A 17,718-nucleotide genomic window follows, 5' to 3' on the forward strand; every position below is an offset into this window, starting at 1 on the left:
GGTTAACAAGTTGGGTGATGGGTTACACAATAATTTATCAAATAGGTTCGGATTTATCTATTTTCACACGAAAATTTAACGGGTTATGTTTGGATTAATTTAATTTCATACGAACATGACACAACACGACACGAACACGATTTAACATGACATATTGCCAAGCCTATGCAAAATAATTGACTTGAAAGCAAAAAGACATGCTACCAGCTACACATTAATTTCACAAATACATAAGACTTCACGGAGTTAATTCACCACCATGGCCCCTCCCTCTTTCCCATGGAACTAGATTTTTTGTATATTAAAGGCTACTGAATTTAGTTTTCTGTTTTGATTATAGTAGTACTATTTCCCTTTATAAGGATTACAATTTTTTATTAAACTATAGGGGAGAGGGCATGACTAGAATCTACAACTTCAAAAGTGATGGTGTGCGGAACTAATTATCATTAAACCAACTTAGTCATCTCCATTACTTTAGCTTAATTTTTTTTTTTTCAAATAAATGTTAGATAATAACGATGTAAGCTAAATAATTAAAATTGTAAATTTATTGTAAAAAGCTTTATATGCGTATATATTCCAAGCAAATAATACTTTTGTCAGACATTTTTCTTTCTATTACTACTTAAATTAAACACACTAATTGCATTAAATTACGAACTTTTAACCATTTATTTTACACACTACTCATTGCATTAAACGCAGTACTTCGAGTTGTATTGTACTTTCCACTCACAAGTACATAGATGAAATTCATATATGGATGGTTAAATACCTATTAGTGGAAAACATAATATTCCTTAGAATATTAGAATTTTTTTTTCTAATTATAAATGTGATTATAATTCTTTGCCTTTACTGAGAAACCCCCAAAGGTCCATATCCATGGTGGAGTCCACCCAGAAATAATTCTTGTAGTCTTCCCCATCAATAGTTGGTTCTTGTTCTTGTCCTGGTTCAAATTCTTCAATTGAAAATTTGGGGAGAGTCTCCCCCTCAGACCAAGGCGTTGAGGAATTATTAATTACTTCTTTCCATGTGATGTCATCTGTTAAGCTTTCCTCCCATCTGCTCTCCTGTACTAGTACCGGAGATAACTCAGTCTCAAGATTTTCTTGTGGTTGAGTACCAATAGTTTCTTGAATTGTAGGGTTAATATTATTCATCCGTCGAAAATGTTTAGAAAGTGTCCGAGGGCGAGGCTTTATTATATTGAATTTAATTCCTATATTATTTTGTTGATCATTATTATCTAAATTCATATTTTATTTTTCATCTAGATATGCCCTTTTTCGCAGTTGCGAATTCCAAAAGTTCTTCACACAATTTGCTGTTCTTCCTGGAAGTCTACCAGCAATGAGTGACCATCTACAGCCATGAAGAATTATAAGCACATGGTTATTGAAATTAAAGTTGCAATCAAATCAGATAAATAATCATAATACGTACTCTCCAGAACAAAAAGAAAGTTATAATGCCAATTTTAATTTATTGTATTTAAAAAATAAATAACATCATATTAAATTATATATATTACAAAATTTGTACCAATTAATTTATGTGCATATACATGCGTTGGCCCACTTGATACGCCAATATACATACATATATATATATATATATACATGTTTATGTGTGTGTAAAAAGTACATCTATATTGCGGACATTCGGACATTTTTATAATGCGAACGTTTACAAAAACAAGAAATCATCATCAATACCATCACATAAATATGAATATTGACAATGGTTTTTTCAAAAACCATTATCTTTTCAGATATCTACATGATAAAAATTTATTATGCAGACGTCCACAATATAAAATCTTTATATATGTAAATATATGTATATAGTTCATTTTCAATGTGGACATTTGCATTTTATTAAAAGACGGATATGGCTTAAAAAGATAGTTTTTAAAAAAACCATCATAAATAATTGATCTTTAGACCATCGTCCAACACGATGCATGCATTGAAAAATTCACATATATATATATATACACGGTACTAATTTTATTGTAACATAATAATAATAATAATAATAATGTCACCAAGGGTCTTTAAACTATATTACCAGTGACACTTATTAGGTCCTCAATCTTTATTTTTTTAAAAGCAAATTAGTCATTGAGTTTTTTAATTTGTTCCACCTTTAATTCTTAACTTACTTTTCATCCAAAAATCCTTTATTACTAGGGGATTAAAGCGAAACTTTTAGGGACTACACATGTAATAAATACTAAAAAAAAACTAAATAATGTTTTTAAATATATTTTTCAATAAAATAAATATTTATTACCAATAATTATTTATAAATCTTGAAAAATTGGGAAAGTATTTTATCCTTTGAAATATTTTTAAAAAAGATAAAAATTTTGAAATATTCATAAACTATTTTCAAAAAAATTTATTCTTACAATCAAATGCCATTTAGTTAAGGTTTTTTGTTTTTTTTTTTATCATCATATGTGCCAATAATTAAAAAATGTGAGAGAAAAATATATTTTAAAAAGATTTTTTTCAAAGATAATTTTAAATTCAAAAAATCTTTATGACTCATAAAAATCTAAAGTTTATATATACGAAACCATCCATACCTTTTCTCCTTTTTTTTTTTTTTTTTTTTTTTTGGGATCAGTTGGTTTATACAAAAACATATCTAAAATTGAATTAAGTATTAAAGGTTTGAAATTTTTTTAAGAGAGTATAAAATAAACAAAAATCAATATAAAAATTTAAAATGTTTACAACTATTCTCATAAATTAAAAACTAAGAAACGGTAGGTATGGTTAGTCCGTAAATAGTTAATCATCACACTGTTAAAATTGGATAGGTTCTAACTATAATCATTGGGGCCTCCTAAAAAGATTTACTAAATTTATCAAGTTGTTCCAAAGGATCAAAACAGCAAATTAATAATGGAATGCCTTGTTGGCTCTAAAATACTCATTAGACGAGGGCTTCCAAATACATCATAAGCAAAACCAGTGCTATATATTTTATAATAAATAAATGAAGGAAGTAAAGTGAAACTTCATTAAATGACATTTGATTTTAAGAATAAAATTATTAATAAATAATTCTTATATATATATATATATATATTAAAATTTTCATTTTAAAAAAATATATTTCAAAGGATAAAGTACTTTCCCAATTTTGTTTTCATGATTCTCTATAAAATAAATAAATAAATAAATAATTTTTTTAAGATTTTTAAATAATTCAAGTTAGTCTCTTTTTTTTTTTTTTTTTTTTACATCTTTCTATGATTATGTTTCATTGTTTGAAAAATAATGTAAATAACTGAAGTAACAAAATGAAAAAAAAATTTGTTAAGTGAAAGTAGAACAAGAAATCATATTATTGATTTTTCTTTTGATGAAAATGAAAAAAAAGAAAAAAGAAAAAAAAATAGAAAAAGAAGAAATAATCGTTTTTGCATATGTCGAGCATGCATCGCCTAAAGGCACATGTAAATTTATTTGATGGCACCATATATGTAGACGAACAAAGCACCCAAAGTTTTTGTAGAAAGCATATGTGTGGGTATATCTATATATAGATGATAATATAACTTTTAAGTTGAGCTTAAGTATTTAGAGCTGTTGGATTATATGTATTTGGATTTTAATGGTTTCAAATAGTTAAATTCACATCCTTACTTAAGTATGAGTTGAGAGATACACTGATGTGAAAATTGTAAATTCGACATGTATAATCTGATTAAAATTTTCCATTTTTAGTGTCTACATTATTATGTTTCTCTGCATATACTAGGAAATAATTCCTAGAAATTTAATTCTCTACATATAATATATATATAAATATATATATTTCTATTATTGAGAATTTTTATATCTAGGTGTGTATGGAAAAATGTCTTCACAAATTACTGATAAAATATCTTAAATGAGAGAATTATCTTGTACAACTAGGCCTTTATCAGATTGAGCTGATGATTTTACTATCAAAACTTACTTTATTAACCATTAAATCACTTTAGTGGTTAAAATTTACAAATTCATTTATAGTTTACTAGGTTCTTACAAGATTCATTTTTCCTGAATAGAGTTTTAGTATATTATCAAATCCATGTTAGACAATTATTATTAAATCATAACCCGTAAAATAATCTAATAACTTATAAAGAAAAATCTGATGTTAAATAACCAAACTCTTCTTCTATATATGTGTATACATAAAATAATTTAAAGCTCATAAGTCATGAGGTTCATAGTTTTATATTAGATGGCTTCTATACTAAAAATTTATATATATATATATAGATAGATAGATAGATATAGATATTGTGTCAATTTCGAGTCCTCCTGATTGTTTTAATAATATTATCTCTTTTTTAGCTATTAGATTGTTTAAAAGATAAGATTTAAAAAGGAGTTTAGTGAAATATTAAAATCTTATTAAATAAAGTGAATTTTTATTAAAATCAAAGAATTATAAAATGTATTTCAAAAAAATTCAAATAGTGAGAAAAAATTTAAAAGAAAAGAAAGTCTGGATGATAATTCTATTAGGTCAATATGATTGTGCGTGTGTCTATATATATATGAGTTCAGATGCAAGTAAAACTTGTATTTTTGTCATCATTTTAGAACTTCCTATGTTCTCAGTACTGAGCTTTACTACCATATACATTATACAACACATACAATAACAATTTTGGACCCGTGTGGTAATGTTCTCCTTCCAGTGTTTTATATACTTTACCAAGATTTACAATGTTGTGCCACTCCTCTGCTCCTTCCTACATGCATCAAGCTACCTTTGTTTTTTTTTTTTTTTTTAAATTTTTTAAAACACTTTCAATGCCTTTTCAATATGCTGGCGCAGTAATACTTAATTATTTTTAATTTATAATAATAATAATAATATATTTGTAATTGTCACGTAAGATATATCTTTTTTCTACAATATAATACTTATTTAATTACATATTTTTTGTCTTAGTTAAGAGAAGTTGAGCTGCCAATTATTTGGCTTCAATTATAATTTTTTTAATTCTTTTTTATTATTTTCATTTTTTTTGGGTAAATATTTTCACTATTATTTTGATTAATCAAATTCTAACAAAAACCATATTTACTTTTGCCATCTGTTTTTATACTTTTCAGTGACTATAATGTGATGACAAATATCTTTACTTAAATATATATATATATATATATATATATATATATATATATATATATATGTGGATATATATTATCATAAAATTTTAATTTATAATTATGTAATACCATGTAAGAAATGATTATTATAATTTTGAACTGGAAATTGTGTCAAATTTTGAAATAAATTCAAATATTTTATGAATCTACATTGTTTTTCAAAGAAGTAAAACAATTCAAACAAAAATTTGTTTCTTCTCAAAAAATAATTTTTGGTGACTTTTCATGCCAACTCCTAGTATTTCTGTATATATGTATATAAACTGAAATTATTATTAGGTTTTCAAAATCGCAATTACATGTAATCGTTGATTATACTTCTGGAGTTGCATGTAGTTGGACGTTAGAGGGTGCAAGATAATTTTTCTATGTATAAAATCTGTCTGCCTTATGACTTCCAAGCTGCATGGCAATCAAAATTAACGAAGTAAAACTTGCCTGTTGCCTAAAAGCTTATGAAGTCTAAAAATTAGATCAACTTCATCTTCTGTGAATTCCCCATTATTGATGTCTGGTTTCAGATAGTTCAGCCACCTCGTTCTACAACTTTTCCAGCATCTTTCCGGACCTGTAAAATCCGAAAACAACAATGAAAATACGTTTATATATAGATAAGCAAAGTCGAGGGAGTTAGAGAATTTTGTTTTTTTTTTTTTTTTTTCCACTTTATTGTCTCCATTAGTGTATAAATATTACCTTCTATTTCAGGTACTTTACGCCAATTTCCAACTCCATATTTGTCTATGCACTGCTTAAGGAGTCATCTTCCTCCGAAGTCCATGCTCCTTTTCTGAAACCTAAGGAGCTTTCGCCTTTCATATTTATACTTGCTGGAATATTATCTCACATATTTACTCTATTGCTTCCAAAACCTTCAAAAAGGAAAGGATTAACTACTAGCCTCGGACTATACTTTTGCTTTCCATACAGCAAACTAATCATTCTTAAATAGCACTAAACAGCAGAATACCCCAAGTGGTAGCACCGTTATTGATGGATAGCAACATGTCAAAATCTTTTTTTTTTTTGGGGGGGGGGGGGGGGGGGGGGGTTGGGAAATCAGGTACTGTTTGAATCACTATTTTTTTCATAAATTTTTAATGTGTGAAAAAAATGACTGATATGATTTCAAAATAATTTATGTAATTTAATATATTAATTTTTTTTATTCTATATTTATCAAGTGTTAAAAAATGTATAAAAAAAATCATATAAAAATATATGATTTAAAAACCATTTAATTTTATCTCAAAATTTAAAAATCTACAAAATTAAATTAAAATATTCTAACTTTACTCAACCAATAAGTCTGTATAAATTAGTTATTTACCTTTCATCTTAAACGATTTACATTATACATTTACTTTATAAAGTTCCAAAGTCTACATGTAAATCTGTACCAAAGTAAAAGCAAAAGCTGCTGTTAGATCATAATGTACGAATTGGAAAACAACTATTTATCATAATTCCAGGAGATCAGCTACCAGTCCAACCTTTTAAAGTACTGTTTGCTGATTTGCTCTACCATTGTTAGTATCTACATATTAAATGCATGTTTTGTAACCGTTTTAACTTTTGGAACGGATTGTATTTTTAATATTGTATCAGTGCTAAGAAAGTAGAACACGACTTTTAATCCCGCTTAAGCTTTTAGAAGGACAATCCAGCGGCCTGCCAGGTTTTCTATCTGCGTAGGTAAAGAGTAGGGTTGGAATTCCTTATTCTTAATATATATATATATATATACACATACATGATTGTTATTATAGGTGAAATCGAAATCCAATATCATATGATGAGCTACCGTTATTTTCAATATTAGATCACGATCATTAAATGTGAGTTATCCAATAATTGTAGATAGCTATCACTTATTAAATATTAGATGACTACTCTTACAATAATATATTTTTATATATATGATAAATAAAAAATTAATTGTAATCCTGGAACAGATAAATTTAAAAAAATTCATGGTAAATTATTATAAGAATATCTTTAATGTTAAATGTCATATTAACATTGCTATTGCTTAATTTGACATTAATATAAATTTTTTAATAGTAAATATTATTAAATTTTACTATTTATGCGTAAATGACAAATGTTAAAAAATAATAATACTAAATTTTAAATTTTATTAAATAACAATGGATTTCATTTTTTATTCTTTTTTTTACCAATTAAACACTGAATAATATTAATTCACTCATTAAATGACATGGGCCACATATTTATGAAAATGGGCTCCAATGCCAAATTTTACCATTGCCAAAGTTTGTCAACACCCATTAAAAAAGCCAATAATAGGAGACAAATGCAATATTTTGACAATGACATGCCTGACTCATGTTTAGGTAAATAAACTTTTATACAATAGAACACAATATAACACAATATGTAGTATAGTTTTTAGCTTTTATAATGGTTGAAATTTAAAAATTAATAAATTTAAAGATTATGGATTAAAAGATATATTAAAATTATATTTTAATATATATATATATATATGTAGAAGTCATGTTTACATCAAGTCTGCGATTTTTTCATTATCTACTTTTTTATTTAGAAAAAATTAATCTAATAAACCATAATTGTATTTTTTTAATTTTAGCATATACAAAAACCTTTGTATATATTTATATTTATAGACGGCAACAAATTAAGAATTTTAAACATATGAAATCAAAAAAACCATAAAGGGTTGAATACAAAGATGTAAGTACGATGCTTTCCGTTGGCCTACCTACGGTGAAGAAATTCGACTAACCATTACCAAAACAGACTATAATTAGAATAAAGAACATTATACTTGCAGATGATCATGGATACCAATCACACCTTAAATTATCTTCTCATTCAAAATCAAGAAGAATGTAGGTGGGGAAAAAGGAAAAGGAAAAGGATAAATCATTTTTTTCATTGTGCTTCCAATTATGGAAGAACATAGGGTTTGTTTGAAAATGATTTACAAACTAACAATCTTGACGATAGGAAACAATTTACTTAATTACATGTTTTGGACGTCGTGGCCCAATTACATGGACTGGTATTTCTGCGAAATTATATGTTATTGGAAAACAAATAAACGCTTGTATATATAGAGATATAATTAATTGTTTGCCACCTTTTTAAAACCGAAAGTATGTGTGTAAATAATATGGTTACGCAAAGCTCGGTCTGAGCTTTGCCCATTTCTCAATTGGTTGAAATATAAATAAACATGACCATCTCTCTGTTTAGTTTCAAGCTTTGAAGGCAAAAAACAGGAAAAAAGAAAAAAGAACCAAAAAAGACAAAAAGAACCAGTTGGCTCCGCCAATCAATAATCATGGAAATGATAGCGGAGCTGACTGGACACCTCCTCCTCCAAGGGTTCTTCTGTTAGACCTCCTTCCCCTGCTACTTAACTCATACTGGTAATTAATCTCTCAGATCCATTTTGCTGCCATTTATTTTTACTTATTGTAGTTTCTTTTCTCTTCTTTTTTTTTTTTTTTTTTTTTTTTCCCATCATGTTCCATGCAAAATATATTATATGTTACAATCTTTAAAATATTTCATCTACATAATCAGATTCTTTAACATAGTTTTTACATATATACAGAACTCATCTCCTGGGCTCATCAGACAACTTAATTATGTTAAAGCAATTATATGTACTTTGTGGTTTATTACCAGTAAAAAAACCACAATGGCATCCAGCATAAGCTATCTAATAACGCCTTATAGATAATTTTTTTTTTTTTTCTGTATAAAAATCTATCATATATAATAATAGGATATTTTGGTAGATCTCAAAATATTTTCCTTCTTCTGTTACTAGCTTTTCTTCACTCTCTGGCCATATAATAATTCTTTTTTTTTAATTTTTTTAAGAGCTTTTCTTGCTTTCCAAAACCCTATTAGGGAAATTAATTTATGCAGAGACAAGAAAATATGATTTAGCTCATCAAAAACTTTCTCAAGACCTTGTCTTCAATCATATCTTTCTCATTCCTTTATCCTCCCATAAATGGCACTTTTTGATCCTCTACATGAAATAAGGAATATCTACCACTTACCATTGCCCTTTAAAGTGAGCAAGTCATAAAGATTACCAAAATGCCTTCATTCCCATAAGATATCCATGACACAAAATTAAGGATTGTGAGTGTAATAATAATAACATCAGTCTTTATTCATTAATTAGCAAAATTATTTGTATAATATTTGAATGAAAGATTAGGTCCTAGGAAGTCAGATTATGTATGCTTAGAAATTGAAATTATTCCTTGTTAGTTATTTACAAAATAGTTATGCAGACCACATAAAATGCACTAGGCTCCGAATTAAAAGGTTCTCAATCTGAATAATGTTGACTTTAGTATATATGGTAGTAATTTTCTGTAACTATGGTCAGTCCATCAGCAAAGTGGAACTGCTTAATGAAAAACGAAATCTCTGCAACTTTGGTGTATCATTAAGCTTAGTAATTGTATTATCAAATGAAGATGCATCACTTTTCTAACAGCTCATTTTCAACAGGTTAATTTATATATATAAATAAAACATAATAAAAAATAAAAGGTATGGAAAATTTAAATGGTTCATCAAACTTGGGAAATCTCTCATATACAGGAAACCAGTTTCAACTTCCCCCAAGAAGTCCAATTCTTTTCAACTTCCCACCCCACTTCAGTTCTGTGGTGAGAGCAGAAGGTTTCCCAAATCCTACTCATGAGTTTCAGGCTTACCACCAGCGCGCTTCATCTGATAGCATCCTCCAAGAAGAGCAACCCTCTTGGCTTGAGGATCTACTTGAAGAGCCTGACACAGAAACACAATGTTTTAAAGGTCACAGACGCTCATTCAGCGACTCGTTCGCATACTCTGATGCAACTGTACCAAAGGCATCTAAAAATGAAGAACGTGGATTCAAAGACATCAATGCAGGAACTCCAAATGAATGTCACAACCATGAACATTATCATCATGAAGTTTCACATGCTCTGCTTCACAATACAAATCGCTGCAAGCCTTCTGATTTGAATGAGTTTTGGGAATCATCTTCTGTCACTGCAGTAACATACTCAAATGGATTCATGTCGACAAATGACACTATGACTCTTCAAACTACAGAGCCTTCATGCATTTCAAAGAAATCTGATAGCATAGTAAAGGCAGTTCAAGAAGAGCCTTTTGTGTCTAGTACTGTTGGAAGTGATAGCTCTCAGATTACCAATGCTCCTGCAAACAACAACGACACCAAATGTTCTAGACAGTACGTCGTTGTGCTATAGTATTTGTCGCTTTCTCTTGATTGCCGTTACTTAACAATTATTCGATAATCATATTATATATATATATATATATATATATATGATGCTAAAAAAACACAGGCAAACCTCTCATGGATCTAGGGTGAGGAAACTTCGGTACATAGTTCAACTTGAAAGGCATCTCCAAGCTTTACAGGCAAAGATGATGAAACTAAATTACCCTTTTTTCACTTTAATCTTTAAAATTGTATATTCCTATTAATTGTACAAATGTTGACACTTTTTTGATATATTGATATTCCAGGCAAGAGGATCAGAAGCTTCAGCACAGCTCGAATTCCTTGACCAGTACAATCTTATACTTGGCATGGAAAATAGGGCTCTCAAGTATAGGTTGGACACCTTACAGCAGCAGCAACTCATAAAATACAGTTGAGTCATTTTATTACAAACTAAGATTTAACTTCATGCATTCATTTCTTATTTCACCATGCCAATAGTAGAAAAGTCAAAAACCAATTCTATTATGCATTGCAGTAGTCGTTAAAGATAAATTCTATATTATAAGTTCTCATGATCATGTCATTTTGTCTATTTTAGCTAGTGATGACATAAAATTGGTATATGTGGTTGGTATAGTGGAGCATGAAATGCTTGAGAGAGAAGTTGCAAGGCTCCGAAATTTATACCAGCAACAGCAACAGCAGCAGCAGCAGCTGCAACAACAGCAATCTACACGTCGACGATCCAAAACTAGAGACCTCGATTGCCAACATGCTAACGTCTTTGTTGTAAGACACTAGAGAGAGAGAGAGAGAGAGAGAGAGAAAGAGAGAGATCAGAGCATGAACTGGTTAATCCTTGAAGAAAAAGCAGCAATTAGCAACTTAGTTGCACCACATAAGATTAAACTTTACTGAAGAAACACAAAACTTTTGGATGGATCCCAAAATTCCCTTCATACCTTTACTACTATATTTCATTTTAACATAAATATATATATTTATGAATTCAGAGATAGCAGGGGCTAGGCTTTGTTAGGGCCCAATGTCTCACTTTTGCCATTGTTTTTCCAATTTTTGAGTTGTGTTTGTTTTAAAAGTGAGCTGAAATGGGGTGGCTGAGCTTGTATTGTCATTTCCTATTTAATACCACTTACAACTTGATTGTCTTTTCTCCCATTTTATTTTATTTTATTTTATTTTTAAAAAATGTTTCCATTTGAAGAACTAAATTCTTAATCCATTCTATATTCATTTACATTTTTAAGTTCAAAATTTTGTTAAAAAATTGACAATAATAAGTTGTCAAATTTACAAAAGTCTTCGCTTCCATTAATCTGACGTTTGGTTAAATACAAATGGATAAATTGCATTTTACTTCCATGTTGCCTCGAAATGTTTTTATTTTGGTAAATTTTTGCATTGAAATATTGCACTTAACTTAGACTAGGAAAGGTTCATTTTTTCCCTTCTCCCTAGCAGTTTTCAGGCACAAAACATATACTGAAATACATTTAGGCATTATAACTTCTTTCTTTTCTTTTTTTTTTTTTCTTTTTTTTGGCTAAAAAAAATCTCCATTAAAAGCAAAAAAGGAACCCAAATAGGGGGATCGCACAGAAATTGCAGCTTCAACTTCCTCCTTTTAACAGTTGAGCACATAAAACAGGAGGCGTATCCTCCAAAGAATATCCATCAAAACCAAAATCAATATTCCATTGAAGGGAAATTTTGGCAGCCAAGCCTGCCATTTTGTTGGCTTCTCTTGCAGTCCACGAAATGTTCCAAGAGTGAGAAAATAACCTGTCTTAGCAGTAAGAGCCCATTCTGCGAAATGTTCCATGTGCTAGATTCTTTTTCCTAAACAAATCCGTTTCACCAGTTGCTGGGCATCACTGCTCTATTCAACATTTCTCCATGCTCACTCTTCCGCAATGTCTGTAGCCCACTCCAAAGCCTTAACCTCTACCGGCTCTGCTGTTAAGGATTGCATAGTCTTCATTGCTAAAAACAGAACCTTCCTTTTACAATCTCTCACCAACGCAGCAACCACATTCCCCTCCAATTTGTTGCCACATTCATGATTATCCAGCCTAGCAAATGCGGATTCCACTTAGCGCTTAGTGGTTTATCTGATGAAGCTTGCTCATGATCCTGGTAGCTTGCAAATTTTTCGACGAAACTACCAAATTAAACAGCACTTGGTCTAACAGATTTTTTCCCTTCAAAGATTTTCTCATTTCTCACATTCCATGTTATATAGAACATAGAAACCAACAAAAACATACACAGCTTCATATTCCTCTTAGGGAAATCTCTTGGGGGGTTTAAGCACCATTTTACCAACTTTTCCATATAATTACAACAAATTTTGTCCAACCGCAGCCCCCATCTACTAGCAAAAACTATAGGTCTTATAAAGTGGAAATCTCTGAAGAGGCATGAAGTTGATTCTTCCTCATTCCCACAAAAGGTACAACCTTTGTACCCTTTCCCAATCCAGGACCAGGACCAAATCATGAATTTGGTGGGCAAAACATTAGAGAGCACCCTCCACAAAAACAGGTCGAGCCTCTCATAGATGCGCCTTCCAGATGAGAGTCCATACATAACCAAACTCTGAACGAGACCATCATCTTGGATGACATTATAGCAGGTCTTGACGGAGTACAAACCATCATCGCTCCCAGTCCAGAGCAATTTATAGCTGCATGTGACTCTAGGCCAATTACTCTTCGTATTGCCTCCACAGAATCAGATGTGTGGTTCTTGAAGCATATCCAGATTCCAAACATTAGCTCCTGTATCCATCAGATCAGCTACATGATTAATCCCTACCACCTCTGCTCCCTCTTTCAAAGAATTTAAGTTGCAGATACAAAACACAAACACAGATTTAAGTTTTCCTTGCCATCATAGATTTCAAAGACCTTTTCTTTCTCTCCCATCTTAAAACTGCCATTTTCTCATATTTCTGCTTCCGATATCTTTTTTTCTCCTTCAGCCAGCTAGAATAATCCTTCCGAGGATCACATTCAATGAAGCTCGCTAAATCATCAAAATCAGATATTTTGTGAGAGCCTTCAAGAAGGCAATCAAGAAACATTGTTCCATTACATGATTCCTCTGTTTCCTCCTCAATGCCAACAGCAGACTCTCTCGTGCAGTTAAGAATGGAGGTATTTTTCAAAGTTCCTTCCATTTCATTTTCTGATCTTTGATGGAAGCATGTGAATGAATTGGTTCTGTAAATAACAAAAGAGGGCAAAAAAAAATTCTTTAGTTATGAACACAGTAAAATAGCAACATACCAGCATACAGAATCAATGTAATTGCCTCAGGTTTTCATCATACTGTCAAAGTGTATATCAAAACCAGGGATACTGATTTAAGAATTTCAACAGAAGGGATAACAAGGGTAAATGTACGAAAGCAATTAAATGTAATTTATCCAAAAGTATTAGTAAATTACAAAGCAAATACAATGACTTATTTTTAATCACTTTTGTGTGATAAACGCTTACTATACTTCCATTGAATAGGATAAGCATTGAAAATTAAGTTCAAAAGAAATTTCACATTGAATTTGATGTGATGATGGCCAAAAATAATTTTATGCAACAATCAAAATCCAATACTGCCAAGCAAATTGCAAGCCATACTTCTTGACCAACGAAGCTATTGTTTTGCTCCATATAAGTATTTCAAAAGGGAGATCTACTAGCACACATGCACATGCATACTAATTTTGAAAAGCAAATCTTCCATGAGGTGTCAATATAAGAGCCAGACTATAGCACAGCAAGGAACGTCTACACACATTTCGATCCATGTTTAAATGGAGAACTAAAGGAAAGCATTGGAGACAGTTATAGGGTATGCAATAATTGCATGTACCTCAAGCGAAGTGTTTGTATCTTCTGAAACTTTGATGCAATCTTTTTGCTTGATTTCTCATCCAATGGGACCTTTAATTTTTTCAATAGCTTAGGAGCATCAAAAATAAGAATAATTAAAGAGACAAAACAAAACCAGAGATAAAGTGAAAATATTTACCTTTCCAACTTTGTCAGAAGATAATTTGGAAGAAGACTCTGAAACAGAATCAAGCAAGGACTTCAAAGCAATTATGTTACCCTCTTCAAGAACATAGAGATTCATCAGTGTCATGATTGTAGATACACAGCCCTTCACTAAGAAATTAACCCCACTAGCAAAACTTGATGATAGCAAGCCTACAAAATGCAAAAGCATCCACTTGGATGTCTTATGCCTGGACAGGTTAGTTTTCATCTTGTCAAATAACAACTTCTGATATGGTAGATACACAGGGAATTGTTGAAAGCAGTCTATGACGCCCATTATGAAATCATATTCCTTACATGAAGCACCTTCCAAGGATTTTGAACAACCCAAACTTACAGTCGACCTTAAATACCAAATAGCATTTGACATTGAATCACTCATTAACTTTAATAAGGAAGCCAGAAGATAGACATCTCCAAGGCTTGTATCTCCCTTTTTATATAATGCACTATCACCAACACCATCAGAAAAAGCTCCGAATATTATATTACCTAATATTGACAAAACATCATCTTTGCATGACTCATCAACACATTCACTCTTGTTTACGTATGCAATAGAATCAGCCACAAGGTCAGATCTTGTTTTGATGAACATATTACATGCATGTGAATCCCATAAAGAATCTGATTTTGTAATTGTATCATAAATTTTATCCCTTGTCACTTCTTGGATTAAAGATTCAAAAGAAGGTGGACAGCTCCCAAACATAAAAGAATTTGCAGAATATTTAGCACCCATATAGTGACCATCCTGAAGCAAACTAGACAAGTGTTTTGTGTACAAGATGACAGAACTTTCAAATGCTGTTAGGTAGGAGGCTCTATGTCTAAGATCTGGTCTTCTATTCTCATGAAACATCCCAGTATTGATGACTTCAGAGATTAACAAAATCAGATGTGCATGGAACAATTTTGGTGCCGAAAGAATGATGGGGTTGAGAAGCAATGATACAGCGACAGTCAGACTCAGTTCAGGAACTCTAAACTCCTTGCCATGCTTGCAACTTGATCTGTTGAGGAAATTCTCAAGTGCTTCCCCATCAGAGAGAGATTGGATGAAATGAATAGAAACCACCTCAAGAACAATTCCAGCGTCAGCATTAAATGAGTGGCACTTAAACATCGCACTACTTAAAGTAGAATCAGCAAGAATAAAACACTTCCTCAACAATTCGTGCATTAAAAGCTCATCTGCAAATACCTAGAGTTTGTATTCCAAATTCAGTTATGTATAGATGCATAAAACTCTCATGAAAAAGAAGACAAAAAAGAAGAAGAAAAGAATAAGTGAAATACAAAAGAAAAACATTAAGAAGAGAATAAGTGAAATACAAAAGAAAAACATTGTAAAAGCAGTGTGAAAAAGTGATTTATAACATGGACAAGGACATCAACGAAGGCATGCCCTATTTTCTAATATTATTACCAGCTTACAATCCGATGCTATGATTCCGAGCAGAAATGAGAGCAAGAAATGTCTTAAATCTATCACATAGGCGAATCAACAATAACAGAAGCCTTTAGGGTGTAATTCTTCTCCATCCACAGAAGGAATGTTTGCAGCTAAACATTTTCGTTTTAAAAAAAGTTTACAGCTAAATATCGTATGATTACAACTAAAGCATGTCATTAATATACATACATATATACATATATATACCAATTTGAAGAATGACCTATATGTTGGTTGCAAAGTATTGCATCAATTGAATACAGACAGGGTGGAGGAGATAGATTATCATGCATAATTAAGTAATGGATAAAGTTTAGGTTATCTGGCATATAACAGACAAGACAAGTCAAAATACGTAAAACATATGCAACCAACTTTAAGACAAGTCGCAAAGTGGGGGGAAAAAAAATCACACAAACAAGACTCTGCAAAATGAGGGCATTTCCTTCACATAATCGATCATCCATAACAAAAGAGAAAAAAGTATCATGCTCAAAAGCAATACTAATTTCCTTCCTGTTACAACCATAACATAAGAGCTTTTAAATTTCCAAAAGTTTACCTCAAGCACTGCACATAGATGCGGCCTGCATGGATCAGAAAATTCTGAGATAGATAAGGAGGCAAAGAAGTCCTCGGAAACAGAAACGGAGCAGGAAGCACCACTATAGGAGGACTCACGAGTTGCAGACTTGTGGAGCCTGATGGAACTTTTATCATTTCCTCCACTTCTAACCAAAGAAAATATTTTCCCAAGTACCGAAAGAAGAACTTGGGCTTTCTCAAGAACAAAATTTTGGTCAGCCAAAGTCAAGCTTAGCATGCAACACCTTAAGAGAAGGGTTAATTCATGAACAGAGGCCTTTGCACATTCATCAGAAAACAAGATTTTGAAACTGGTAAGCAGTTTCTCAAACAAAAGATCAGCTAAACTATGTATATCTTCAAATTTCAAACGACCATCCAAGCTATCTAAAGCACTTTCCATGCTACAACTCCGTGCTGGTCCATTCGATGAGAAATAAACTAGAAAGTAGTAGAGACTTTTCAAATATGGCAACCTAATACCCTAAAATCAAAGAATCGAAATGAAAAATGTTATAATTCAGTTAAAAATTACAACTAACAAAACCCTAATTTTAAGCAACTTGCCGCCAAATTCTACAATATTGTTCAAATTTGTTGCCATAATCCAAACAAGCCCCAAATACACAACAAAAAGTATATGAAAATGCAGAGAAAATATAGTTTTTTTTTTTTTTTTTTTTGTTTGGTTTACCTGAGAGGATTGAATTGCAGAGATTAGGGTTTGGAGAGTGTGAGAGGGAGAGTGATTAGAAGGAGGTTTGGCTTGGCAGACGGTAGGTTTTGGGCGCTTCGTGGCCCTTTTGGAACCCATCTTTACCACCCAGAAATATTTACGCTTTCAGAATCAGAAGGAGAAGAAGAAAATGAAGAAGGTTCTGAATATCTGAGAGTTGGTGAAAGCAATTGACACCACCCAAAATCTCTTTGAACTTTTGGGACATGGAAATATATCTTCGGCGGGAAACAGAGATCCAAAAATACTAAAATCTTCGTTTTCTGAGTTTTTTTTTTTTTTTTTGAATATTATATATATATATATATATATTAGAAATAGCAAAATGACTCCATTTGCCCTTTCCATACTGTGCCACCCCTAAACGACGTGGATGCATGTCGCCCGGTCAGGGT

At 31.0% G+C, this 17,718-nt stretch overlaps 2 protein-coding genes and 1 pseudogene across 5 annotated transcripts; 1 reads left to right on the forward strand and 2 right to left on the reverse strand.

Annotated features, from left to right (window-relative positions):
• Positions 1-842: 842 nt before the first annotated feature.
• Positions 843-6,017, reverse strand: LOC125422961 (transcription factor MYB114-like; annotated as a pseudogene).
• Positions 6,018-8,415: 2,398 nt separating this feature from the next.
• On the forward strand, positions 8,416-11,477 carry LOC107405041 (uncharacterized protein At4g06598-like). 3 transcript variants are annotated; one of them, XM_025068920.3, is made up of 5 exons: positions 8,416-8,617; positions 9,726-10,461; positions 10,601-10,655; positions 10,764-10,890; positions 11,060-11,477. In XM_025068920.3, the coding sequence occupies exons 2-5, from the start codon at positions 9,770-9,772 to the stop codon at positions 11,260-11,262; spliced, it is 1,077 nt and encodes a 358-aa protein (XP_024924688.3). In that variant the 5' UTR covers positions 8,416-8,617; positions 9,726-9,769; the 3' UTR covers positions 11,263-11,477. The 3 variants fall into 3 exon arrangements, with proteins under 3 accessions (XP_024924688.3, XP_015867530.3, XP_015867531.3); XM_016012044.4 differs by having other exon boundaries at positions 8,421-8,617; positions 10,580-10,655; XM_016012045.4 differs by having other exon boundaries at positions 8,422-8,617; positions 10,580-10,655; positions 11,099-11,477.
• A 309-nt stretch (positions 11,478-11,786) lies between these two features.
• LOC107405037 (uncharacterized) lies at positions 11,787-17,592 on the reverse strand. 2 transcript variants are annotated; one of them, XM_025068916.3, is made up of 5 exons: positions 17,282-17,592; positions 16,565-17,071; positions 14,518-15,624; positions 14,359-14,429; positions 11,787-13,706 (listed from the first exon to the last, which is right to left on the reverse strand). In XM_025068916.3, exons 1-5 carry the CDS (start codon positions 17,399-17,401, stop codon positions 13,358-13,360), a joined length of 2,154 nt encoding a protein of 717 aa, XP_024924684.3. In that variant the 5' UTR covers positions 17,402-17,592; the 3' UTR covers positions 11,787-13,357. The 2 variants fall into 2 exon arrangements, with proteins under 2 accessions (XP_024924684.3, XP_015867527.3); XM_016012041.4 differs by having other exon boundaries at positions 11,788-13,706; positions 14,518-15,750.
• Between the last annotated feature and the right edge of the window lie 126 nt (positions 17,593-17,718).

This window comes from Ziziphus jujuba, chromosome 5, assembly GCF_031755915.1.
Source record: "Ziziphus jujuba cultivar Dongzao chromosome 5, ASM3175591v1".
NCBI classification, from domain to species: Eukaryota; Viridiplantae; Streptophyta; class Magnoliopsida; order Rosales; family Rhamnaceae; genus Ziziphus; species Ziziphus jujuba.

Excerpts from the sequence above, each read along its gene's own strand:
- LOC107405041 (XM_016012044.4), top strand. The coding sequence starts at position 9,770 with ATGGAAAATTTAAATGGTTCATCAAACTTGGGAAATCTCTCATATACA. Across the intron at positions 10,462-10,579 it reads GACACCAAATGTTCTAGACA|GCAAACCTCTCATGGATCTA; the intron begins GTACGTCGTTGT and ends AAAAAAACACAG. Across the intron at positions 10,891-11,059 it reads GCAGCAACTCATAAAATACA|CTAGTGATGACATAAAATTG; the intron begins GTTGAGTCATTT and ends TGTCTATTTTAG.
- LOC107405037 (XM_016012041.4), bottom strand. The coding sequence starts at position 17,401 with ATGGGTTCCAAAAGGGCCACGAAGCGCCCAAAACCTACCGTCTGCCAA. Across the intron at positions 14,430-14,517 it reads CTTCTGACAAAGTTGGAAAG|GTCCCATTGGATGAGAAATC; the intron begins GTAAATATTTTC and ends AAAAAATTAAAG. Across the intron at positions 13,707-14,358 it reads ATACAAACACTTCGCTTGAG|AACCAATTCATTCACATGCT; the intron begins GTACATGCAATT and ends TGTTATTTACAG.